This window comes from Panthera leo, chromosome B2 (assembly GCF_018350215.1).
Source record: "Panthera leo isolate Ple1 chromosome B2, P.leo_Ple1_pat1.1, whole genome shotgun sequence".
In the NCBI taxonomy this organism is placed as follows: domain Eukaryota; kingdom Metazoa; phylum Chordata; class Mammalia; order Carnivora; family Felidae; genus Panthera; species Panthera leo.
Window position 1 is genome coordinate 89,959,896 of NC_056683.1, and position 26,053 is coordinate 89,985,948.

At 40.5% G+C, this 26,053-nt stretch overlaps 1 protein-coding gene and 1 long non-coding RNA gene across 2 annotated transcripts in view; one reads left to right on the top strand and one right to left on the bottom strand.

Moving 5' to 3' along the window:
- The first annotated feature begins 63 nt into the window (after nt 1-63).
- LOC122220215 lies at nt 64-24,243 on the top strand. The gene is made up of 3 exons (XR_006202736.1): nt 64-115; nt 982-1,067; nt 24,172-24,243. It is a non-coding gene; the product is annotated as an uncharacterized LOC122220215 (long non-coding RNA).
- A 115-nt stretch (nt 24,244-24,358) lies between these two features.
- ASCC3 (activating signal cointegrator 1 complex subunit 3) overlaps nt 24,359-26,053 on the bottom strand; it is a 356,847-nt gene continuing 355,152 nt past the window's right edge. The window contains exon 42 of the mRNA XM_042939446.1: nt 24,359-25,993. Within this exon, the coding sequence (XP_042795380.1) occupies nt 25,846-25,993 (148 nt within the window). The 3' untranslated portion in view covers nt 24,359-25,845. The remainder of the gene's footprint in view (nt 25,994-26,053) is intronic.

The window sequence follows — 26,053 nt, forward strand, 5'->3', positions numbered from 1 at the left end:
AGCATGGAAGGAGTTCATTGGAATTTCTGTGGATTTGGCATCCTCAGAATTCTCATGAGGAGGGAGACAGGTGACATTTCTGCACGTTTCCAAAGGGAAGGCTGAAGAACAGAGAGTTGAGTATCTTCCCCAGAATTGCATAGGGATAACGTTTACCCAATTGTTTCCAGACTTTCCCTTGAAGAAGTGATTCTTTTAGAAAAAGACCAATAAAAATGTGTATTGAAAATAAAAAGAAAATATGAAAGAATGTACCAAGGGGCAGACATCTCCATGAAATCAAGGAGGCAGAAACATCTCTGGGCTGAAAGAAGAGGTGCTTACTAGCAGGCCTGGATTTCTTCTTGAAACTTAACTGTTCATTTTGAAGTAATTGTGGATTTACAAGAAGTTGCAAAGAAATGCACAGGGAAGTGTGGTGCACTTGTCACACAGCCTGCTCTAATGTTAATATCTTGTATAATTGTCTTACAATGCCAGGAAATTAACAGTGGTACAATCCACAAAACTTAATGCAGCCTTCTCCAGTTGTACACACACATATGTGTGCACACGTGTAACCATCACCATAATTAAGATACGGAGCTATAAATCACAGCAAGTCTTCCCTTACAGCCACACATGTCCCTTATTCCCTGCACCCTTCCCTAAATCCTGACAACTACTAACCTTTCTGTCTCTACAATTTTATTTCAAGATTATCTACATAGAATCATATAATATATAACCTTTGCGACTGGCACTTTTACTGTATAATATCCTTGAAGTTCATCCAAGTGTTTACATACCTCACCAGTTCATTCCTTTTTATTGTTGAGTAATATTGTAATATTCTGTAGTATGGAGGTAACATAGTTTATTTAGCCATTCACTACCCACTGAAGCGCATTTTGGTGGCTTCCAGTTTTTTGATATATGTATAAAGCCACCATGAACATTTGCATACAAATTTTTGTATAACTATGTGTTTTTATCTCTCAGGGATAGATGCTCAAGGGTACAACGGCTGAGTTCTGTGAGAAGTCCACTTTTAAGCTTTAAAAGCAACTGCCAAACCGTTTTCTAGAGTGAGTGTACCATTTACATTCCCGCCAACAATGTTTGAGTGATACAGTTTCTCCATATCCTTGTCGGCATTGGGTGTTATCATTACGTTCTACTTTAGCCATTATAATAGGGCTGATGTCTTTATGCTGTTAATTCGCATCTCCCTAATGTTTAATGATGATGAACATCTTATTATGTGCTTATTTGCCATCTCTCTATCCTTTTGATGAAATATCTGTTCATGTCCTTTGTGCATTTCCCAACTGGATTCTGTTGTTGTTGTTGTTGTTGTTGTTGTTGTTGTTGTTGTTGTTATTGTTACTGTGGTGTTTTGAGAGTTTTTTTTATGTATTCTATATATGAAAGTCCTTTGTTGGATATATTACTTTAAATATATTTTCTTCCAAAGTTATCTTTTCATCTCCTTTCCAGGGTTTTTCTCGTAGTAAAGGTTTTAAAATTTGATGATGTCCAATTTTTCCATTTTTCCTATTTGAACCTTATTTTCAAAAAGCCATAAGGACAACGTCATCCACAAGGGAATGTTTCCATGTGAAAATCACAGTTCCGTGAAGATGTTTCATAATTGCAACAGGGTGAGGAATGGCAATTGCAATTCCACTGACATTTATTAAGCATCTATTGTGTACCAGATACTGCTCTGTGTACTCAGCAAAGGGGCAGTTCACATAGAGCACCTTCAGATGAGGAGAGATAATGAACGTAACAAAAAAGTTACATAGTAGGTAAGAGGGTTCTCAGGGCTGTGGGAAGAAAAAAAGGAGCAAAGGGTGCAGCGTGCTGGGGGGGTGGGGAATGTGTGCAGTGTGAAGAGTCCCGGAGGCTTGGGGTGTCTGGATGGCTCAGTTGGTTAAGCATCTGACTCTTGGTTTCTGCTCAGGTCACGATCAAGCTCTGCATGGGCTGTATGCAGCAGGGAGCCTGCTTGGGATTCTTTCTCTCCCTGTCTCTCTGTCCCGCCCCCACTTGTGCTGTCTCTGTCTCTCTCAAAATAAATAAATAAACTTAAAAAAAAAAAAAAGAGTGCAGGAGGCTTTGCTGCAAAGGTGCAACTTAAGCCAACCTGACGGAAAAGGAGTTGATCAAGCGGGTGTCTGGATGGAGGGGACTGAGGGAGCAAAAAGACCCTGAGGTGGGGGCACCTGGAGTGCTCATGGAATAGTAAGAAGGTTGGTGTTTGGAGCAGAGCAGAGTGGGAAGAGGGAGAAGAGGGGTGAGGGGCAGATCATGCAGGGCTTAGAGGCCATTGGGAGGACTTCACTCTGAGTGCAGAAGCTGTGGCGGGGTGTGGAGCAGTGGGGTGCAAAGACCTGACTTGATTTAACAGGATCTCTGCTCGCTGTGCTGAGAACAGTTGGAAGGAGGCAAGAGCAGAACCAGGGAGAAGTGTAGGAGGCGACCGCAGGGATCCAGGACAGAGCTGATGGTGGCTTCCAGCAGGTGACAGCAGGAGAGACAGTAAGAAGTGGTGGGGCTTTGGACATATTTGAAGGCAAATCCAATGGCACTTTCTGATGAATTGGATGTGAAAGAACGAGGGAGAAGGAAGGTTCTTCAAGGTTCAAGTTAGAATATCAGATAAATGTGACCCAGAGTATAGGATGAGAACAGAAAGTTAATGAGAGAGAAAGAGAAAAGAAGACGGAAAGAGTCAACAAAAAATGTCAGGTCAGCCTTTGTGGTGGGGTGGGGGGTGAGGGAGCAATTTGATGCTGTTCATAAAAAATTTTAAATGTATAAATGCTTTGTTCCAAAGATTTTTCATTTTTAGGAATTTATCCTTCAGAGAAACTTGCTCATTCATGTGCACCATCATGGGTAAAGGGATTTCACCCCAGATCTGTAATAGTGAAAGGCTGAAACAACCCAAATACCTGCCTGTAGGGGAATGGATTATATACCACAGTCCATCCAAACTGTAACTTCTACAGTAAACCAAGGGACATACCTACATAAAGCTGTCCAAGGTCTATTGTTAAATGAAAAAAAAACAAAAAAAGCAAGTGGCAGAATGATATATGAAGCGGGAAAAGAAAATGCTCTATATGCACACTTATATATCTGCATATATGTAAATACACAGGAATAGGTCTGGAATAGTATGTAGGAAACTTTTGAAAGGAGCAATGAGTGAGTTTGTTCTCTTTATATGTTTAATTAGACATTTAATATTCTAATTAAACACAGTTAAAAAGATTGAATTTTAGGGGCACCTGGGTGGCTCAGTCAGTTAAGTGTCCGACTTTAGCTCAGGTCATGATCTCATGGCTTGTGAGTTCGAGCCCCACATTGGGCTCTGTGCTGAGCCTGGAGCCTGCTTCAGATTCTGTGTCTCCTTCTCTTTCTGCCCTACCCTGCTCGTGTGCTCTCTCTCTCAAAAAATGAATAAACATTAAAAAAAAATTTTTTTAAAGATATTTAAAAAAAAGATTGAATTTTATACAATGATTTTTTTTTTTAAAGTAGAACAGAAGGATTTATTTCTTGTTAATAAATTAGATTCTTTACTATCTTCCTTGGAGGTCTCAGGAAACCCAGGCCCACAATCTGGGAAACACCTCTCTATCCTCTGTGGTTAGGGAATGAGTTGGGTTTAGCCAGAACAAGGGCCAGGCTCTGGGGCAGCTGAGACCACTCTATTGTAAAAGGCTCTAGAAGGGACCAGCTGTCGTTCATTTTGAGAGAGAAACCCAAACAGAATTAGTCTTATCCCCAAATCCTGGATCATTTTGTCACCTTCTGCCTTATGATGGGGGCAGCATAAAGTGGCAGAAAGAGAACAGACTTGGAATCCAAGGAGCTGGGCTCCAGTCTCAGCTACCACTTGCCCTGTGTCTCTGAGCTTGTTTCCTTGTCTGTGAAACCAGGGACAAGAGCTCTGGGTAAATGAGAGCTATTGCTGGAAGTGTTTTGCGTGTAAAAGGCCACGAGGCTATCAGGGCTCTCAAGGGAGAAATGTGTGTCTGTTCCACTCCACGCTAGGGTGTGCTATGTTATTAGCAACTCTGGAAATATATTTTGAATACATGTAGTTGGTGCATTTCCATGAGGTGTTTTTTGCAGATGAATCCGACTGTTTTGTGAAATTATGTGGGTTTTTTAAATTGTAAGTTTATGTGAGAATGTTATTGCTGAATCCATTTAGGTTTCTTGTTTTCTTGCTATGAATTGCACTTTCACTTCATCCCCAGTGACTTTTGTTTGCAAGGACGCTCAAGGACAGAATGCTAGCAGTATAAGTTTGCCACCTATAGGTGGACATTTTCATTACAAGTATTTTCCCGTGACATAGATAATGGTCTTAAAACAAAAACAAAAACAAAAAACCGTGATGCACAAAACACTTCCATGACTTCTACTTCATGTGTTCTCTCCGTATATTTGCTTTCATCATTCCCATAAGCATTGGTATTAATTAGAATCACCAGCAATGATTTTTGTGACTACAAACCAGTCTAACTTGTGCTTTATGAAAATTTGTCTTAGGGGCACCTGAGTGGCTCACTTGGTTAAGCATCGGACTAATGGTTCTGGCTCAGGTCATGATCTCACAGTTTGTGAGTTTGAGCCCCGTGCTGGGCTCCATGCTGATGGTCTAGAGCCTGCTTGGGATTCTCTCTCTCTCTGCCCCTCCCCTGCTCTCTCTCTCTCTCAAAATAAATCCATAAACTTAAAATTTTTTTAAATAATAAAAAAAGAAAATTTGTCTTAAATATTTCATTGTATTTTTCCCATCTGATCAACATAGTTTGGATTTTTTAATATAAATGTTGTGTTTCTTTAGACCATTAAAATGGATTTAGATCACTCTGCCCCACTGCTTGTAATACAGGTAAAAGCATGGGTCTTCACAGTTATAAACCATCATACACAGATGTGAACAATGCTGGGCAGTAAAGGAAAGAATACAGGCCTTGTTTTGTGATATCTGAGCTCCACCTGATCATGGCCTGATCTCTGATCGTCAATTTCTATATCAATGAATGAAGTGATTGGACCAGATTTTCTATGCAGCTTCTTCTAGTCTAATAAGCTAGACTTTATGAGCTAAATGTAGTCATAACAGCAATATTGAACATTTATGAAGGCCTATATGACCTGTCAGGCCCAGGGCTACAGCACTATCTCATTTGACCTGCGTGACAAACCTATGAAATAGATGCCACTATTACAAGTCAGAAAACAGAGACTTGGAAAAATTAAATGACTTGCCCCAAAGTACAAGGAAGTTAGTGCTACTAACATGGACAACCTGACTTCCTAAGCCCACCGTGCCTTTAGCCACTGTAATATATACCCAATAAAGTGTCCCCTTCCATGGAGCCCCTTTGGAAGTCTACCCATACATTCCAATAATGCCACCACTACTGTGTTTGGAGTACTGTTTTAGAAATAACAAACTATTCCAACAAACTGGTTGGGCTAATTTGGATCAGACAAGAAAAGTTGGCCTTGTTGATGTTTGGCCACCTTCAAAACAAGCAAGTGATTGAATCAAAATTTCTTAGATCCATCCCCATCTGACATATTTGGAGCATCTAATTCTCCATATGGGATGGAGACAAGAGACACAAGCCCTGTAAGACAGCATGTGCTGTGTGGTAGAGATGGGGGAACCATCAGCGGGGGAGAAAGTGAGCTATCAACCAAGTCAAAGCATTGGCAGAGGAGGAGTGGAGCATGGGCAAGACAGGGTGCAGAATGTGGGAAAGGAGAAAGAGCTGGGGAACTGCAGGCCAATTTAACCAGAGAGGCTGGTTTGTCTCTGGAGTCAGTGAGAAGGAATGTTGAAGTGTGTGGGGCCTAGTGGAGAAGGGCATTTTGTACAATAAGTAGGCAGGAGCTGCTCAGTGCAAGGCCTGAGCAGCTTGGAAGGCCTTGCCTGTCTCACCTTTGACCAGCAACCTCTCTAGTTGATACATTTTGCTCCCAAGGCATCAGCTACTACCCCATTCCCATGGCTATCAACATTTCTTTCTGGACTTGAGACCTCCAGATACTCCAGATCTGTATCCACATTGTGTACAGACACCTACACCTAGTGGTTGTTTACTTTAGGGGCCTCAGACTTGGCATGTGCCCACAAAATGTATCGGTCCCTCCTGGGTTTCCCACTTAAGTTCATGGCCTCAACATGTTTGAAGCCAACTGGGTCAACCTCTAAAGGACATAATCAGATCTCCCCTCTTCTTCCTTTGCTGGATACCACCAGTCACCTCTCACAGGTGCGTCTTCCCCAAGTAGAGTAAACAGGAGTTAGGGGTCAGAAACGCTTGAGTCCAAATCCTGACTCTATTATTATCAGCTGTGAGGCCTTGACCAAGACCCATAATCTAACTGATCCTCATTTTCAACATGTGTAAAATGGGTAAATGAGATAATGTATGTAAGAGAAACTCAGGGTCTGATGTGAATCAGAAGAATTACTAGGTTAATGTGCATCTTTGATGGTCAATAAATGTCCATTGGGTTGAAGGTTTCTGAACAATCTCATGGTAGCTGAATGCTTGGTTATTTTCTATTTGCAAATAGATCCCTCCCACAGATCCATTCTCTGACCTTTGAATTCTGCTCTGTGCCCAGGTACTGAATCTCTACAGAGTGCTCTAGGAGGAAGCTGGGCTCCCTCCAGTGTCTGGTTGAGTTCGACCAGCAGACAGTACTTGGGGAATGGAGAGAGAATGATTAGACTGTTTATGGTCTTTTCCTCATCCTGGCATGGCTTCTAAGTGGTCAGATTTCTCTATGCCCCCACTCTGGGGGGGTGGGGGGGAGAGCAGCCCCTCTTCTAAATCTGTAGCTTTTATGAGATTAGAGACCATCTCTCTCTCTCCCTTTGCCCTTGCAGATCTGAAGGTGGTAAGGGCTTCTTTTTCTTGTTAGTTGCAAAGTGCTTCATCATGTTTTGGTGGTCCCTATAACCCTGTTCTAATTCTGCACATTCCCTTCGTTAAATTCTTGTCAGCAAACCCTGAGCGTGCCCATCTGTTTCTGTAAGAGTCTGCCTGAGTCAAGGTGTACATGGCCTTTTGGAACAAACAATCTGGCACTAGCCCTCAGGGTGGATAGAGAGATGGAATCCCTCCGAAGAGAAAATACAGTTGAGAAACTGGGCTGGAAGAGACAGTGAAGGAAAGGTGGGAAGGAATGGCAGGTGGAAATATACTCTCCTCTTCTGTGAGGAGTGCCTACCTGTTCTACTGGCTATATTGTGGAAATGACGTGTATGTTCATTGTCTGCTTCAGAAGCCAATGCCACTTTTAGAATTGGGGAATTGAAAATAAATCTGAGGAACTGAGCATCTAATGGGAAACCTAGAGCCAATGAAGCCCTAATCCTGTATTGTCTGCTCTGGCTCTGCCTCAGGTCTAGTTGCAGTTGATGCTGTATTTAATTGGGACTACGTAAGTTTTCGTTTCTCTCCCAACAAAATCAAATACATACCCTCCATATTCCCATAGCAGTTCATAGACACCCAAATTTAGGACTGACTGTGTTGACTTTGAGGGCAGCTGGGTTTGGTTTTAATCCCCCAGTCTCCAATTCAGAGCCTGCTCACCCTGCCCTGTTGGGTGCCTGGGTTGGGGAGTTGCCTGTGATGGGTGTGGGTGAAAGTAAAGGATAATGAATTCTAAGCTGTGGCAGGGCTCCTGTCCCTGACCAGGGGCAGGGACCAGAGATGGCTTTGAAGTGAATGGTTTGTGGGGGTGGGGGAGGAGGAGCTATAGAAGGAAGTGGTAAATGGTGTAGCTGGGCGTGCACCTCCCAGTGCACCTGGGAGGAGGGCAAGACTAGCTTTCTTACCCAAACTGCTCTATGCTTCTTAGTCCTTCACATAATCCTGGTTCTGTAGGGGTAAACAATAAGTGTTACATTGGTAAATACAGGACATATTCATGCTATCGGATTGGCCAATATTTTCAAAGAGAGACATTGGAATATTTTATTCATCTAAACACAGATGTACAGTTTTGAGTTTTGTCTTCTTGTCTCTTTTAGGGATCGTTAAGGATAATTGACAGCATACACTTTGAGTTGGGCAGGATCTATGATGAGTTTCACACTGAGTTTCCATAGGGCCTAAAGCACAGTAGGTACAAAATTCTTGTGAAGTGGCTTGATCTGGGCAGCCTGGAAAATTAGACGAGTCTGTCAATGCCTAGAACTCTCCACGTCCCACCAAAGATGCCACCCTATACCAGTCACCTTTCCGATCACAAATTTGAGATTTGGTTTAAATGAGACTTTCCTAAGTGAAGCATGCTTTGCAGTCTGTTCCCTTTTCTCTGGCTTCACTTTGCCTTCATCCTCCCCTGCGTCACCATGGCAGGAGCAGAGCTGTCCCTGGAATACGTGCAGGCAGAGGGGGAGCTGCAGGTCTGGCCATGGATTTTCTCCTTTGTGTTTGCTCTGGCTCTCCACTCTGCATTTCAGGACTAGGAAATGCATTGTAAAGACTACCCTAATCGATTCCTGGATTAAAAAGGATGGCCTGAGAATGCTGTGATAATCACAAGAGGAGGGAAAGACCCTGCCCCAAGTAAAGGCTTTCCTTTTTGTTTTTCATGCTTGATCTTATGATCTTTGACTAGGCTCCTTTGAAAACAATGGCAGCCTCTTCAAAGGGGAGTATCAATCCCTTTGAATGGGCTAATTCTGCTCCAGGTTCCCGCCATCTATCCGCCCTTGACTAGCTCCAGGAGAAGTCAACAGGTGGTTGTCCAAATATAAATGAAAAGGCTTAACTCTAAAACATCACTGTCTGAGGGGATTTTTAAAAGACTTTACTCTGTGGTTTTGGCAGTGACCGTGGGTTTCTTTGCCAGCATACAGAGAAATTTGACCTGTGTCACTCAGGAGTTAGAGATTTTCATCACTACTGTCTCCACCTAAGATCTACTCACCCCTACTCTTCCCCAACAAACCAGCAAACTCAAATATAAAAAGTGAAGAGGATACAGGGAGACTGAGACAGAGAGAGACAGAGATAGAGAGACAGAGATAGACAGGGACAGAGGGGCTAAGAGAAGAAAGGAAAAGGAAGGACACAACAGTGCTTGGTGGGTCTATATTTTATTACCCGATTGAAGTCCCATTTCTATGTGTCAAAAACAAGGTATTTTGATGTGTGGGCGGAGTGGGAGGAGAGGTGTTTTACAAGCAGCTTTCTTTCAATAAAATTTGCTCTGTGCTGACAATACTGTGACAAATTATTAGAGTTATCTATACAAACAACGTCTATTTCAGCTAGTGCCAGCTTCTCAAGTGAGGATTGAGAAATAAAGCAACAGGGGGCAGAGGAGGGAAGGACCATAGGGTGTAACCTTCTAGTTTATCCTTGATTTTCCTTGGTACTTTCTCTTTCTTTACTTCTTAGGCAGCCAACCACCAGAGACAGGCCACATGATCCTGCAGGAAAATACTCCCAGCAAACCCGTTTTCCAAAGCAGATTCTGTGCGTTTCAGAATGGCAGCAAATTTGTCAGTAGAATGACCATACAGAAACATTATTTTGAACTTAGGGATTCAATTTAGAATGTAACTTTGTATCCTTCATCTTCCTGAGCAAATGATTCACTTGATACTAGTTAGAAGAATAAACTGTCTACACTTTCCATATTGATACGCTATCCTGGGTGATGAGTAATTCCAAACAACCACTTAAAGGGGATAAATATGATGCCTTTTTCTAATCTAGAGGCACAAAACTTTGATCATATAAGTAAAAGAATATATACATCAGAGCTCACTTTACATATACGACATTAATAACTAAGTTATGAATCAAATAAAAATCCCCAGGTAAACATCAACAGCGAAGGTAAGTACTCACATTAATAGTAGACCAGTGTGGAGTGCTTCATCCTACTTCTTGTCCAGGGGAGAGAAAACCTGGACAACCCCGACCACATCCCAAAATATCAGGCTGGGTCAGTGAGTGGAACACCCACCATCAGGAGCTGCCATCTGAAAGACTCTTTGTGGGCACGTCTCTGTGCCTCTTAGAGTTTTCTAAGATGCCTGAGGCTCCTCCTCCAAGCACTTTCCTCCGATATGGCCCGAGGGAACACACACCCTGTTCCAGCCTGATGCCAACTTTAGATGGGCTTGTGACAGCTGACCTCTGTAGAGCAGGCACCCCTGGTAGCCTGGGTGACTCCACTGTGTTCCCAAACACCAGGATCCCATCTCAGCCTGCTGTGGCTGGAGTCTGGGTGTTCTATGGAACAGGAAAGATGCCCACCTGCTTTCTTTTTAGTTGGATGAAAGGGGCAGCGTGGACCACAGCGGGGGTACAGATGCCACACATGAATCTACGGAGGTCAATGTTTCTCTTCCCATAGGCACCAATGATTAGCTTTTTCCAGCATATGGACAAAGCGCCATAGGAACAGAGCAAAAGGCATTTACAAACACTGTGGTTGTAGAAAGATTTTGTTCCTCAGCGCTTGCGATGGGGTGGCACAGATTAGCACTCGATAACCTTGATGGGCGTGCACTTTTGAAACAGGTAAATGTCTCCCAATGAACTTTTACATTAGAGAGGAGAGAAGGCCTGGCTAGTTCCCACGTGCTACTGACATCAGAAACGTGGTAAAGCTGCAACTTAGCACTAAACCTTAACAGTCTATGAATGCCAGAAAACGTTGAGAATGAAAGAATAAGTCTATCGAGAACATCCTCAGTGGCCTTTCTACTAGCTAATTAGTTCTGTGGGTTCTAAGAGGACAATTTTCTACATCAGAAATTTAAAAAAATGACTGATCGCTGGTGGAAGGGGAAATAGGATCCTCAAGTTGTAAATGTCTAATTAAAATGTGGGGTGAAAACCTATGATATCTGTCTTTCTCTATGTGGAACTTGAGAAACTTAACAGAAGACCATGGGGGAAGGGAAGGGGAAAAATAGTTTCAGAGAGGGAGGCAAACCATAGAGACTCTTAAATACAGAGAACAAACTGAGGGTTGATGGGAGTTGGAGGGAGAGGGGGAAATGGGTGATGAGCACTGAGGAGGGCACTTGTTGGATGAGCACTGGGTGTTGTATATAAGCGATGAATCATGGGAATCTACCCCCAAAGCCAAGAGCACACTGTATACACTGTATGTTAGCTAACTTGACAATAAATTATATTAAATAAATAAATAAATAAATAAATAAATAAATAAATAAAATATGGGGTCGCTTGGATGGCTCAGTCTGTAGAGCATGCAACTCTTGATCTTGGGGTTGTGAGTTCAAGCCCCACAATGGGTGTAGAGATTCTTTAAACAATAAAGTCTTAAAAAATATACTTTGTGAAAAGCAGCTAGCAAAAACTGAATACTGCAATTTAGGTTCGAAAAGGAAAAAGAATGACTTTCATATAGCTGAGTGAATATCCATCTTGGGAAGGCAAACTCCTATTCCAACAGGCTACTATCATGTAAAACAGCTTTCAAATGACTCTTTGGGAACTGGTTTCAAAGTCATTACTCTTGAATCATAATCTCATCTTTTTTTTTTTTTTTTTTTTTTTTTTGAACAAAGCTGTCTTTACCTAGACTGATTGGGTTAATTTTTGGTCATTTCCAAAAATCAAATTCTCTCTCAAAGAACAAATGTTTGCCACCACTGAGGAGAAAGTTACCTCATGTTCTGAAGGGAATTCTGAAAGGGTGTTTCAAAAACTTGTGGGCAATAATACTGCATTGTTGAAATAAGCACAGTCTACCGAGATGATTACTTTGAAGGAACTAATATCTATTCAAGTGCTATTTTGGGTATTAGCTAAACTTCAGATTGCTCTATACCCAGTCCTTGCAAATTTGAGTATTTATATAACCAAATTCATGAAAGACATTTTTAACCAAAGAAAGGTTGTTGAATTTTTTTTACAATTTCTTGTAAGATGTAAGAAGAGAAGACAAATTTTTTCTCTTCCCCTTTAAAACACACTGGTGTACTAAAGACTGTTTTTATGTTCTTAGTGTTTTTGAAAAGACCCTTACATCACCTGCCATCTCTGTAAATACTGGCTAAGAAAACCCATTCATGTTTTTCATTCTTTCTATTTCCCAATTATCCACAACCTATTGCAATCTTTGCTCTCTAAATTTTAGAGATTTTAACTGATTTTAATTTTCCTGAGATTCCTTTCTTTCTTGGGTGGTAGTTCTGAAGCAGCCAGGACACTGTGGCCCATTTAGGGCCAAAAAACAACAACAACAAAAAGATAACAAACCCTAAAGGAATTTAAGGCAAGTCTGAAGTCCTATGAGATTCTATTAATTCTATTTTCAAGATATCTTCTGCTAAAATTTCCCAGATACCTATTAGCTATAATAATATGAAAGCATAAGTGGCCTAAGCTCAAAATCATTCTTTCCTCTTCCTCTCCCTACACTTCCCCCCGTTGTCTTGTGTCTGAAAGTCACATTGACATCTCTGGAACCATTGGAAAATTTTCAAAGCCCCAAAGTTTTCCAAAGTGCTGACTTAGGAAGCTGGATTGCTTGGTGTGCATTTATAGAACTTTTCCACAGGTTTCCTATTCATGTGATGAAGCAATCAATATGGATAAAGTTATTGTATAAACTCTGATCCTTGCCTTATTATGAAATCGCCACCTCAGCTACACACAGATCAAGCACACCTGGGACCTCACAGGGTATTCGGAGGGGAGGAGGTGGGGTGGAATGGGAGGTGAGTGGTGGTGGTTTCATTGAAATAAAGAGCTTTCATCTCTCAAGGGCTTTACACAATCTCTTTAGAAGCCACTGGGGAAACAAAGCTATCCTCCTTGACAGGGCGGTGATTTGATAGGATTCGAGTCAGAGAGGAGATTTCTGCCCAGGGTCGTCTTGGTTGCCCTGTCCTCTACCCCAGACTCACTCTCTGAGCCCCAAAGCACAGAAGACATGGACAGCCACTGTATTTAGTGCCAGCCAGCATTTTCCAGGGTCCACATTCCACATGGGAGCTTGAAGCAGCCAATCTTCAAGGTCAGTGTGCTTGGGTGGATAGTATGGCTGAGTTGGATGCTTTGGGGTCAGAGGTTCAAATCTTGCCCTCACCATATATTGGTTGCTTCTGACAACTTAGCTTCTTTGGGTGTTTTAACTGGCAGAATGGGGAGGAATGTCAAGTTGCTGACACTACTCGAAACAGAAGGGAAATAACCTGTGTGAGCACTCGCTTTATATCAATACACCCCCTGACATTGAATCCTCATGACATCTCTGAAATCATCATGCAGCTGGGAACCAAGATTCATTTAAGCCACACAGGTATTAAACAAGTACTGAAGACGTGGTTCGCTACCAGGCCAAGTCCTGTGCCTTTTCTGCTACCCCACAGTACTCAGTAAATGTTAATTTCTCTTCAAGAAGATTCCTTAAAGCTAGAGGAAATGGCAGGGCAATGGGAGAGCAGGAGGCTGGGGGATGGAGACAGACTCAGTAATGGTCTTTGGAAGGCACTGGTGCTTTGTAGGGACGTGCTGGCAAAGGAAAGATGTGTTTTCAAACCCATGTCCTTAATACCAGCCAAGGTCAACCTGAGAACAATTTGCAGTGGAAAATTACACCCGGCAAATTCAGCAGCCTGATCCTAATTAGGAGCTAACCTCTCTTATTAGGTGAACTTTTTCTTTATTCCTTCACTGTGGAGAATGGACTGTAATTTGTTAATGAAATAGCATGCTAATGTATGTCATCTTATAATTTGTGGATGATCAAGAGAAAATGTTCTTTCATTAGAAAAATAAGGCTTTTATTTCCCACTTTTCTTTTTTTATTCCTTCAAAATCATTAGTCCTTTAAGCATGTTCTTTTGGTCTTATAATAAAGGATTGGGGGAATGAGACCACCTACTTCTTCCAGAAACTTCTTTCACATCTACCCATTTGTTCAGTCTCATGGTTTTACAATTTCAATTCAGCTATTGTTTATTCAGATCCCAGAGGACACTGAATGACACTGTCTGAAGTGGAGGTTACAGCCTCAAAGAAACTTATGACCAAATGCAACCAAGGCAGATGCCCATGTAGACAAATGAGAGATAATAGGAGTAAAATTACCCTGGACAGTGCAGATTTATAACCCAGGCCAGATGCCATTCCTGGGGTCCCATTTGTTGCTCTGGGTTCTTTTATCTCATGGGGCCTCTGAGCAGGGCTGAATAAAAGTTACAGAAGTGCAGACCAGATGCCCTCCTTTCTCCTTCTCATGATGTCTCTCCTTGCTAGTCTACCACAGGCTGCTTATATTCTGGGTGTTGGCTCTTATTTTGGAGGTGGTTGGAATGATGCACTTCTCCTGACAGTGTTCTACCAATTGTACTAAGAGGCTAGTCCAGCCCAGGAAAACTCATGGACTTGCATCAGGCACAGTAGCAGACTCGGGAGTAAAAGATGAAGAGGACATGGTGTCTGCCCTGGAGGTAGTGATTCTCCACTGGGCTGGATGGATCCACAGACACTTTCAGCATCACGGGCAGGCACAGCAACAGAGTGGAGCAGGGTGTGGACGGGGAAAGGGAGGGGAAGGGGCATCCCTTTGCCAGCTCAAGGGGATGCCTCCTGGCTGAGACGTTAAGAAGGAGGGAGAGGTCTTACAGCATGGAGATCAGCTGAGCCAGGGTGTGGAGGTGAGGGCAGCATGAGGCAAAATGCAAGCATCGGATTTGAGGCAAGAGGCCACAGGCAATGAGATCTGGCAGTGGGTGCTGAGGGTCTGTAAACCCAGAGGGTACAGGGAAGGTTTGTATAGTTTCCTAGGGCTGCCCTAACAAAGTACCAAGAGCTAGGTGATGTAGAGCAGAAGTCTCTTGCCTCACAGTTCCATTGGCTAGAAGTCTGGAATCCAGTTGTCCACAGGACCATGCTCTCTCTGAAACCTATAGGGGAATGATCCTTTCTTGCTTCTCCCAGCTTCTGGAAGCCTCACATGTTCCTTGACTCCATTCTCTGCCTCCTTCTATGTATGGCATCCCTCCTGTGTCTCTTCATATTGTCTTCCCCCCGTATATGTCTATCTTTGTGTTCAAATTTCCATTTTAATGAGGACAACAGTCAAAATGATGTAGTTGATTTAACTTGATTACCTCTGTAAGGGCTCTATTTCCAAACATGGTTACATTCTAAGGTATTGGAGATTAGGACTTCAACATCTTTTGGGGGGAACACAATTCAGCCTATAATAGAAATGAAAGGAAAGAAATCACCTTGAGTTTTTTTGAAGTACAAAAATCACAAAAATAAAACCCCTACGCAGAAAATTCCTAAGTAAATCCCTAGTTTTCAACCTAACTAAAATCCTGACTCTGCCCTTGTTTTAATCATCCTTTAAGAAAAAAATCATCCTTGGAGCGCCTGGGTGACTCAGTCAGTTAGGCGCCCAACTTCGGCTCAGGTCATGATCTAGCAATTCGTGAGTTTGAGCCTTGCATCCGGCTCTGTGCTGACAGCTCAGAGCCTGGAGCCTGCTTTGGATTCTGGGTCTCCCTCTCTCTCTGCCCTCCCCCATTCATGCTCTGTCTCTTTGTTTCTCAAAAATAAATAAAAACATTAAAAAATATATTAAAAAAAAAGTAAGAATCATCCTTGTGATCATCCACTCAGGCTCATGGTTCTTTGTAGAAGAGTTGAGGGTCCCCGCTGTGCCATTTCTGCCTATTACAAATATTGCAGAGAACTGGTACTGCCTTTTGAGGAGGGTTTCTTCACAGGCATGGATGGGAAATCACCCTGTTTCTCTCAAAGTTGTCCTTGACAGAGAGGTTTTTCCTTAACCCTCCATGAAACCCCTGTCTCCTCAGACACAAAGCTATTGAATCCGTTTGTAAAGGAAATACCAAGTGCAATCTTTGGGGTTTGTTTGTTTGAAGCAGGTTATAATTTTGAGTTCTCTTCCTTTATCAAACATTTTAAAACAACTATTTTCAATGGAAAAATACTGTGTAAGCACAAGGAAAAACAAAACAAAAAAACAATCAAATAGTATCAAGTACTAAACATTAAGCCACTCCTTCAGTCCCTTCCTCAGAAGTCACTACTCATAAATTCCTCGTGTAGCCTTCCAGAATTATTCTATGGAGAGCACTGAGTTTTTTTAGACAATACACATTTAGTCGGGGACATGTTGTTAAATAAACAACAGCCTAGGGTGGAGGCTGGGACATATTCTCTGGCAGGGTCTGTTAGATGTCAGGGACTTTTACCACTGAACCCACTGCCTGAAAAATACCTTTTATTTCCTAGATTTTGTTCTTACTTTGCTCTCTTTCAGATCATCTTTCCCACCACAGGAAGGCATTTGTCTGCCTAATGAACTGCAGGCAGGAAGCATATTCTGTAACCTCAATTTGTTCTGCTGACCTTCATTGGAGACGCCTCAACCGATCTCTTTAAGATGGTACAATGACCATACACAGATGGGTGCTCAAGAAGGCTCTATTAAGTTCACTTTCTTCTGTTAGTGTCATTGTCTATATCATATAGTTCTTTAATCTTTTTTTTTTTTTTAATTTTTTTTTTTAACGTTTATTTATTTTTGAGACAGGGAGAGACAGCATGAATGGGGGAGGGTCAGAGAGAGAGGGAAACACAGAATCTGAAACAGGCTCCTGGCTCTGAGCTGTCAGCACAGAGCCTGACGTGGGGCTCGAACTCACGGACCACGAGATCATGACCTGAGCCAGAGTCAGATGCTTAACTGACTGAGCCACCCAGGCGCCCCAGTTCTTTAATCTTTTAATAAATTTTTAAAACATTTATTTATTCATTCTGAGAGAGAGCAGGGGAGAAGGGGCGGGGAGAGGGGCGGGGCAGAGAGAGAGATGGGGAGAGAGCAGGCTCCGTGCTGTGCTGCCAGCGCAGAACCTGACACAGGAGCCCAAACCCACAAACCATGAGATCATGACATGAGCTGAAATTAAGAGTCAGACACTTAACCGACTGAACCACCCAGGTGCCCATACTGTATTATTTAAAGTTTGTATTTGTTCCACAGATATTTCTCAAGCACCTCTTATTATGAGGCTACCTGCTGTGCAGGTGAGGGTTCAAGGTGAACTAATGCCCCTGGAGAGAGGCTGATGAACTGGGGGTTAGGGAAACGAGGGAGGAGGCATCATTTAAGGCTGGATGGAAGAGACACAGGACTAGAAAGCCACGAAAACCATCAGTGGCTGAGTTTTGTTGCCTCTTGTGTTCTGAAGCATCTGCATAGCTTGACTGTGGTTGAAGGTTTTGTTTAGCACGTCTTCTTCCGTTGATGCACACAAGATAAAATATATATATTCTGAGAGAGATACAGATTGCTTCTGAAATGACTCCAATAATGAAGGAATTTTATATGTGACCTTTTTTGAGTTTTTCTTGAATAAACCTTAAGTTGTGGTGAAACAGTAGCTCAAGCTTTTTGAAAAGTGTGGCATCCCTATATATAGATCACCCATTCAGTGTGCATTAAACAACAGCCACTCAAGGCAGTCCATCAGGGGGTGTTACTATATTTGCATCCCTCATCACATCTGGCTCTTCTCTACCTAGTGCTTTTAAGTCTTAATGGGGGAGTCTTAATACCTGCCCCCCCAACACAGTATGTTCCTATGGCTATAGCTAAAACTGGGAGGTAATAGTCTGCATGATTCTTTCATATCAGTATGTGATAAGAAATATAAATATGTTTAATACAAATAACCAAACCTGCCTTAAAAAAGTGATACATTTGACCAAATATGCTGTAGGGGAGAAATAATTTTTAATGTCAGCTTTAAAAGTCTGAAAATCAAAAATAGAAGGGAATCTTTTAAGACTTTTGTCACACCATGAAGCATGCAGGCATGCTTGTTAATTCACGATGACATTTTAACCAGTCCTATTTTGGCAGGAGAGATAATGACAGGGCATATTCTCATTTCTTAGGAGGGTTACTACTTCAGCTTAACCCCTGAGGTGTAGGAAGAGTTACCTCTGGCCTGGCAGCTCCACCCAGAAGCCTCGGGTCAGAGCCCACTCTAACCAGGCTCAGCAGAGCAGTGAAAACGGGTTCCGCTTCATGAGTTTTTTCTTCAGGTGTCTCCTAGAGCATCCACCTGTGAAGAGGTCTCCCACTGAGGCACAAAAGAAGCATCCACTGGGAAATGCTGCAGTTACATCTAAGTGTAAAGAAAAGCAGAAAAGAAAAAAGCATGCTAACTTAGCTACTTTTGTACATAATCAGGAAATCATGAGATTGTGCTGTCCGTGTTCTTCAGTCTTGGCCTGGAATATGGTTTCGTGGCTGCCTTTGTTCCATAATTTCAACATTACCTACCTAGATATGTTTCTGTGGAGAAATCCATAGTTTCACCTTGGCAGATCAAATTTTGCCCTATGAATACACAAACGTGTCATGTTAGTCTAGGCAAATCATACATTCTTTGTGCCTAAGTTCTTTTGGTTCTTGAACTAAAATCTTTAATTTGAATACAATTTAGCTATGTGCATGTTTATGACACTAAAGATAATCCAATGAGAATTAGGAAAAATATTTGTTGCAGCAGTTATTTGCAGTAGCACATATTAAGAATATAAAATCCCATCAACTTAAAAATCAATCAGTAAACTGTGACATATTCATACTGTATAATAAACTATGTCAACCTGGATAACTCGCAAAAACAACATAGAGTCTTTTTATCACTTAATCTTGGTAGTGATATCCCATCACTTATGCCATAAGCTGTTCATCAGAAATTAATCTTCAAGTCTGGTCAACATTCAAGGGGAGGCAATTGCCCAGAGTGTGAATACCAGGAGGCAGGGATTATTGGGGGCCATCTTGGAGGCTCCCTACAACAGCTGCTATATATTTTTAGGTATATGTGAAAATCATGTAAAAGCATGAACAAAATTATGTAGTTATATCAGTAATAGTATAAAAACATGTACAGGAAAGGTAATAACTAACTCTGGGATATAAGGGAAAAATAGGCTTGGGAAAAGGTGTACCAGGACATCAACTATACCTTTAGTTTTATTTCTTTTAAAAGGCATGGAAAATGTTATAACTCAAAAAATTCAAGTAACAGTGCAAGGATATCCATTATGTTAGTTTCTACATTTTTGATATCTAGAAACAAAGATTTCCAGATCCAGCATTTAAGAGGTGTTTCAAATTTATGTTCCGTAGAATAAATTGGTAAAATGATCTGATAAATTTTCTATTTAGAATGTTTACTTTTGGCAATACAGTATTCTGACTGCATAGTGCATTGTCCTGAGCTTTTAGTAAACATTTTAAGTGTCATTTGGTTTTCTTGTAATTCTTCATCTTTGCTCCAAAATATTTGACTTTGTAAAAATAATACCCTTTTTAAATTGTGGTAAAAAAACACAACACATAAATTTACCATCTTAACCATTTTTAAGCATACAGTTCAGGGGTATTAAATACATTCATACAGTTATGCAACCATCACCCCCATCCATCTCCTAAGTTTGTTTTATTTTATAAAACTGAAACTCTATACCTATTAACTCCTCACTACCCCGTTTCCCCAGCCCCTGGCTCTCACCCCTGTGCTTTCTGTCTCTATAAATTTGACTACTCTAGGTACCTCATATAAGTGGATTCATACAGTATTTGTGTTTTGTGACTGTCTTATTTAATTTTGTATTATGTCCTCAAAGTTCATCCCTGTTGTAACAGATGTCAGAATTTTCTCCCTTTTTAAGGCTGAATAATATTTTGTTATATGTACATAACACATTTTGCTTATCCATTCATCTGTTCATGGACATATGGGTTGCTCATGTTTTAGCTGTGAATGATGCTGCTGTGGACATGGGCGCACAAATATTTCTTGGAGACCCTACTTTCAATTCTTTTGGGTATACACCCAGAAGTGGAATTCCTGGATCAAATGGTAATTCTATTTTTATTATTTTGAGGTGCTTCCATACCATTTTCCCACTATTTTACATTCCCACAAATACTGCATTAGGGTCCCAATTTCTCCACATCCTCACCAACATTTGTTATTTTCTGTTATTTTATTCTAATTGGTGTGAGGTGGTATCTCGTGGTTTTGATTTGCATTTCTCTAGTGATTAGTGATGTGGAGTATCTTTTCATGTGTTTATTGGCTACTTGTATATCTCTTTGGAGAAATGTTTGTTCCTTTGCCCACTTTTTGGATCAGGGTTTTGTTTTGTTTTGGTTGTTTTAGGAGTTCTCTACATTTTGTAGATATTGATCCCTTGCCAGATATATGGTTTGTAAATATTTTCTACCATCCTGTGGGTTGCCTTTTTATTCTGTTAATAGTGTCTTTTGATGCACAAGAATTTTTACTTTTCATGAAGTCCAATTTGTCTATTTTTTGTTTTGTTGCCTCTGCCTTTGGTGTCATATCCAAGAAATCATTGCCACATCCAATGCAAGACATTTGACTTTTAATTACAGTTGCCACTTCTCTTTCCCTCACTGTTCACCAGGGTGGAACAGATCTCATTTTTCTGTCTACTGAACTTATAAAACATGTATGTAATTACAGCTTGGGTGTACTTTCCATTTCCATTTTTCATTTTAACACCTCATCATTGTTACATTATCTTTATCTGATTTTATTAAAAACATTTTTGTTCTGAAGAATTTTCCCAGGTATTTTATTGCTGTAATTGGTATCATCTTCCTGAATCTCTTTTTAGCTGTTCTGTAGCATATTAAAGGGATGTATTTCTGTCCTGATTGCTGATTCATGGATTTGTTGGAATGCACAAGCAGATTGCATCTCTGTGAACAGTTAGTTATTTTAAATATGTCAGAATTGTCCCTAGAAGATTTCCTAAATAAAAGCTGATTCCAATCAATTTACTTAAATTCATTCTGAATTACCTCAGACTCTGTCTTTAACACATTCAATATTTATGCAATGCATCCTCATGAGTGTTTCAAATATATTGTTTGGGGATAGGATGAAGCATCCAAAAATAATTAACACAGTGGCAAAGATAACGAAATGACAAAACTGGAATAGAAGATGCAAATGTACAACCATTTTTAGCACGAAAAGCAACAATCGAGAGTAAATCTTTCTGGGCTGAAGAGCTGCATACAGCAGCAGGACCAATGCTTATGAGATGCAGCATTTTGTTAGATGGACAGGAGCCAGGATCATCACTGTGGTACATTATATGATCTGGGTACCGTTATGTTTCTATAATTGATTGGAATTGTCCACGGAGAATGTTCTTTGCTGCAATCCAAGGATTTCTTCAATGTTTCAGTTTCTCCAAAGGCCACTTGAAGGGTAATGTGTTTTTAGAGGAATGCATTTTTCTAAAGTATCAGAAAATAAGATTGAGGTTTTACTAAGATGTCCATATTATTCTGATGGCTCCTGCTACAAACAGCACTATTGGAAGCCAGTGGCATATTTTTTTCCTCTTATTTTTGGCTAGAATTAGGTTTCAGAAGTTGGATAAAATGGTGTAAAAATAGTTACTTCTGAAAGAAGAACCAAATATTTGCTTTTAAAGGGAAAGGGTTTAGGTTTTTACTGAATACACTCAAATTGATTTTCACGCTTTTACAAGCATGGGAGCAACACAACTCCCAGGGAAACTGGACAGAGTAGGTATTGCTTTGCAATGTTAGGAAAAGTACACAGATGCTATTAAGGGAGTTTTAAAACTTGCTTTAAAATGTCTTTCATTCTGGGTGCCACATACCTTGCACCCAAATACTTGGTGAAAGTGTGAGGAGCTCCCACACCGTTGTTCTCAAAACCTGTTCTATTTCCAGAATAGTCCCTGTTTCTGCTGACTTGGACATCGGAAATGGCCCTTGGGAAGACTATGAAAGGGTGATGTTTATCCTCAGAAACCAGAAGGGGTAGAAATGAGGCAGTCGGACCTCTCTTCCATTCGGTGGGGCCTCCATGTACCATTCACTATCCCACCAAAGCACGTCCCCAGAAACTATTTTCAGAAAAGGCCCACTGTAGGAATCCTCATTCCCATGTACGCTGAGCTACAGCTGAAATTGCTCATGCATTTGTATTTGTGGAGGTGGAAATACTGTAGCACAAAGGAATGAAACACAAGTGAATCCCTCTCTGAGCACAAAGATTTTATTGTTTTTGGTGGGGTAATAGCAATGGTGGGGTGGGCTCTTAGTCATAAAATTTATCCTGAGGATGAGTTTGTTTACAATTTATCACCTTAGGCTTTCATTTACCTTTTATTTACTCTTGACAGCTGTTTATCATTTTCTAAGCATTTTCATGTAAAAGATTAAATGAAATTGACAAAACACTTGCTGTACCAGACACTGTGTATACAACAATGAGTGAAGCTCACTGCCCTTATCACAATGGAGCCAAATACTATGAGAGGAAGTGCAGGCAGGTATCATCTCTGTTTTGTAGGTGACAAATGGAAACAGAAGAGTTGATGGAATACATTGTCCTAAATCTTCTAATATATGCTTGGATCACCAAACACAACACAGGGGCAAGGTAGTATTACAGAAACATAATTAAAACAACAACAACAACAACAACAACAACAACAAACTCAAAACCAAAAACCAAAAAACCCAAACCACTTCTCTTGATACTGCAAGCCTAGCTTTTCTTTCCACTCCATACCTATTCCTTCTAGACCCTTGGTAAAACTGTGCTGTAATGGGAAATAGAGCCTATTTTCTGATAATAGCCAGCTGAAGTAACACATGTAAAGATGCACATTCCTGATAGACCACCTATTTGTTTTGGTATTGTAACTGACAAGCTTATTTAAAAGCTTAATTGAAGTCACTGGCTTTCTTCGTTAGAATGACTGTTAGACACCCTTTGTAGTATCAATTTCAGATTTTTGAAGAGGTGTGCAATGATTTGTTTCCAGTGTGATCTGGAGTTTGGTGGAGAGACAACTATAATGTTGGAGTAGATAACGTTTGATTAATGAAGGTCTCTGACAGTAGCCTGCTTATTCATTATTTTATAATTGTGTTGTGAGAGTTTCCCCCCACCCCAATCCAAACTTCCTCTTCTGTACTTTACGCCCATTTTATTTTTTTTGCTGGTTCACCACGGTTAGTACTTTTTTTTTTTTTTTTAATAACCCTTGCATCAATTTGACTAGAAAGCAGACACAAACCTAGACTTAGACATCCAAAAAAGATTTTTCCCTTTAGACCATTACTTTTAGAAAATATGCACCAATTCTGATGTGTTGCCATGAAGAACATTTTTGGAATCTCCCTTTTCTGATGGTCTTTGGTGTCGATTTACAAGCCATGAAAAAGGCAGTTTCATTTTTATGGCAGTCAGCATTACTCAGTGTTAGCCTTTTCATTTGCAGGAATTATGTGGTTATTTCAGAAGCTCCATTCCCTCCTGAAAAGTGAGCACTTTTGGGGCCATTTGGAAATATGGGCCTGATTGGCTGTAGGGAGTTTGAGAACTGGCTCCAGATCAGTCCTCCACATCCTGCAAAGTGCAGTCTTCTGATTCCAAGGTGGAAACCTCGAGAATAAAATTCATCTTAGATCAGTCCTGCAACCCTCAAAACATTAAAAACTGCTTCCAATATGACTTGGAATCAAAGGGTGCAGTCATTCAAAGTAACTGTATTTGTTTTCAATGGATAGGCATGGTATCTATGTAGTTTAAGAAGTCCAAATAAAAGATAACAAGTAAGTGAACAAGGGTTTGGAGATTCAAATAATTTTTTTTTTTATTTTTTTTTTTTTCAACATTTTTTATTTATTTTTGGGACAGAGAGAGACAGAGCATGAACGGGGGAGGGGCAGAGAGAGAGGGAGACACAGAATCTGAAGCAGGCTCCAGGCTCTGAGCCATCAGCCCAGAGCCCGACGCGGGGCTTGAACTCACGGACCGCGAGATCGTGACCTGGCTGAAGTCGGACGCTTAACCGACTGCACCACCCAGGCGCCCCAGGAGATTCAAATAATTTTTAATGAGAGGGAGGTGCTGTGATTCTGCTCAACCAAAGATGGATTACAGTCCATCATCTTTTCCAGGATGTCTCTGTAATGAACTGGTTAATATTAATTTACAGATACAGCGTTACTCATGAAACTTTAAAAATATTTTCTGAATTACAGGCCAAATGAAGAGTAACAAGAAAAATGTAAGCATCCATTCAGATGTGGCTGGCTGTGTGTGCTTGACCTTGGGTAAGACTGGAAGCAACCTCTGAATAGTACTCCAAGATCTCTCAAACTGACATGCAAAAGACTAGGGTAGAAGTTTCAAGCGAGGTAGAATCCTTGAAATCTCATTAAAGGCCTCAAATTGGCAGAATTTTATTTTCCAGGAGTAGTATGGAATCCTTATGACGGAAAGTGAAAGAGCTGAGGCTGAAATTATGGGAGTAACTTTCTAGACCCTGCAACCATTCTCCATCACTTAAAATCGACAACCTGGAATCAATAATCATTCTTAGAATTTTGAGGACCTTAAAATGATCTAAGTAGAACTCATTAAACCAAAAATTTTTATCTCCTTGTTTTGCTTAGATTTAGAATTTAGATTTCTGAAAGCAGAAAAAGAAAGCTAATATAAGGGCTCAGTACATATCTTAGAAGCTAAGTTCTTTTATACTTAGTAATAATCAAAAAATTTAAAACTTTCTTCAGATCTTTCTTTTTAAAAAATTAAGGTCATGAAATAATTTTTACCTACTCATTTTGGATTATTTCTGAAAGAGAGAAGGCTCAGAGTTATTATCAGTTCATATTCTTCAAGCATATGGAGTTCCTGTTTAGGGCTACTTTCACTGTGAATAGTCAGCCGTACTGATGGAAGACAGACAGACACCTGGTAAGAGAAGACAATAAACCCTCAGGCTGAAAAGGCTTTATGATAATTTGAAGTTTTACAATAACTGTAGTACCCAAGATCCATGCTACATAACAATATTTCATTCTTCTTTTCCATAAATAATAAGTCATCATGATAATAAAACTACGTGGTCTCTCCATGTTATAACACAAGTTACACTGTACTTCTCACCTTGTATAAATAAATATCAGAAAGAGTATGGAAGTAAAGTCTTGAAGCAGAGGTAATGAAAAGAAGAGTGGGGGGAACAAATGGGAAGGAAGCAGGCGAGATAATTGAGTCAGCTTGTCTTGAAGTGGCACTCTAAATATTTTATTTCCACCAGTTATAGTATCCACATTTTCTAAGATCAGTATATTTTGCTTTCCTTATCATCACTGGGCTCTGCAATATAATTTTACATCATATATTATTAACATTTTTGACTATAAGAAATTCTTGAAACTCCATGTGATCAAAGTATAAAATTTGCTAACAACCCATATTATATGTCTCCATACAGATTTGTCTTATGTATTTTATGCTGCAGGGCTAGAAATCTGTTACAACAAATCCTAACACTGTCATGTCTCAGTGTAGTTTTCCTTAGAAAATAAGAAACCAACATTCTTGTAAACATTACACCATGAGATGTAAGATTTGATGGATAATTCCTAAATATCATCTCAATATACACAAAAGGTTTTCCTACACGTGTGTTCATTTTACATATCAAGAAACTCATGAAGACAACATTTTGAAAGGCAACGTTTGTTAAAAGGCCACCGCAGCTGACTTTGTGTTGCTGGAGTCAATACTGCAGCCACCGTCAATTTCCTGGGTGTCTTGAGGTTAGAAGTTGATTCCACCAAGGCAAACATCAAGCAATTCGACTTTGTCTAGATGAACAGCCAGACTTCTTAACCAATTCTCTCAAATGGACTGTTCGGGTCAGGTTACTTCACTTTCAGGTCAATCAAGGCATCAGAGACCTCCTCATTGACCTGGGCAGAAATACTCGCTGGTGTGACATTGAGATGAATGTCATACTGCTGGTCCAGGCCAAGGTAGCAGTCGCTCATGAGATACAGTGTGTAGATATACCTAAGTATAAAAACAGAATGAAGTGTAAAACAACAGTCATATTTAATTCTTTCAGAACTT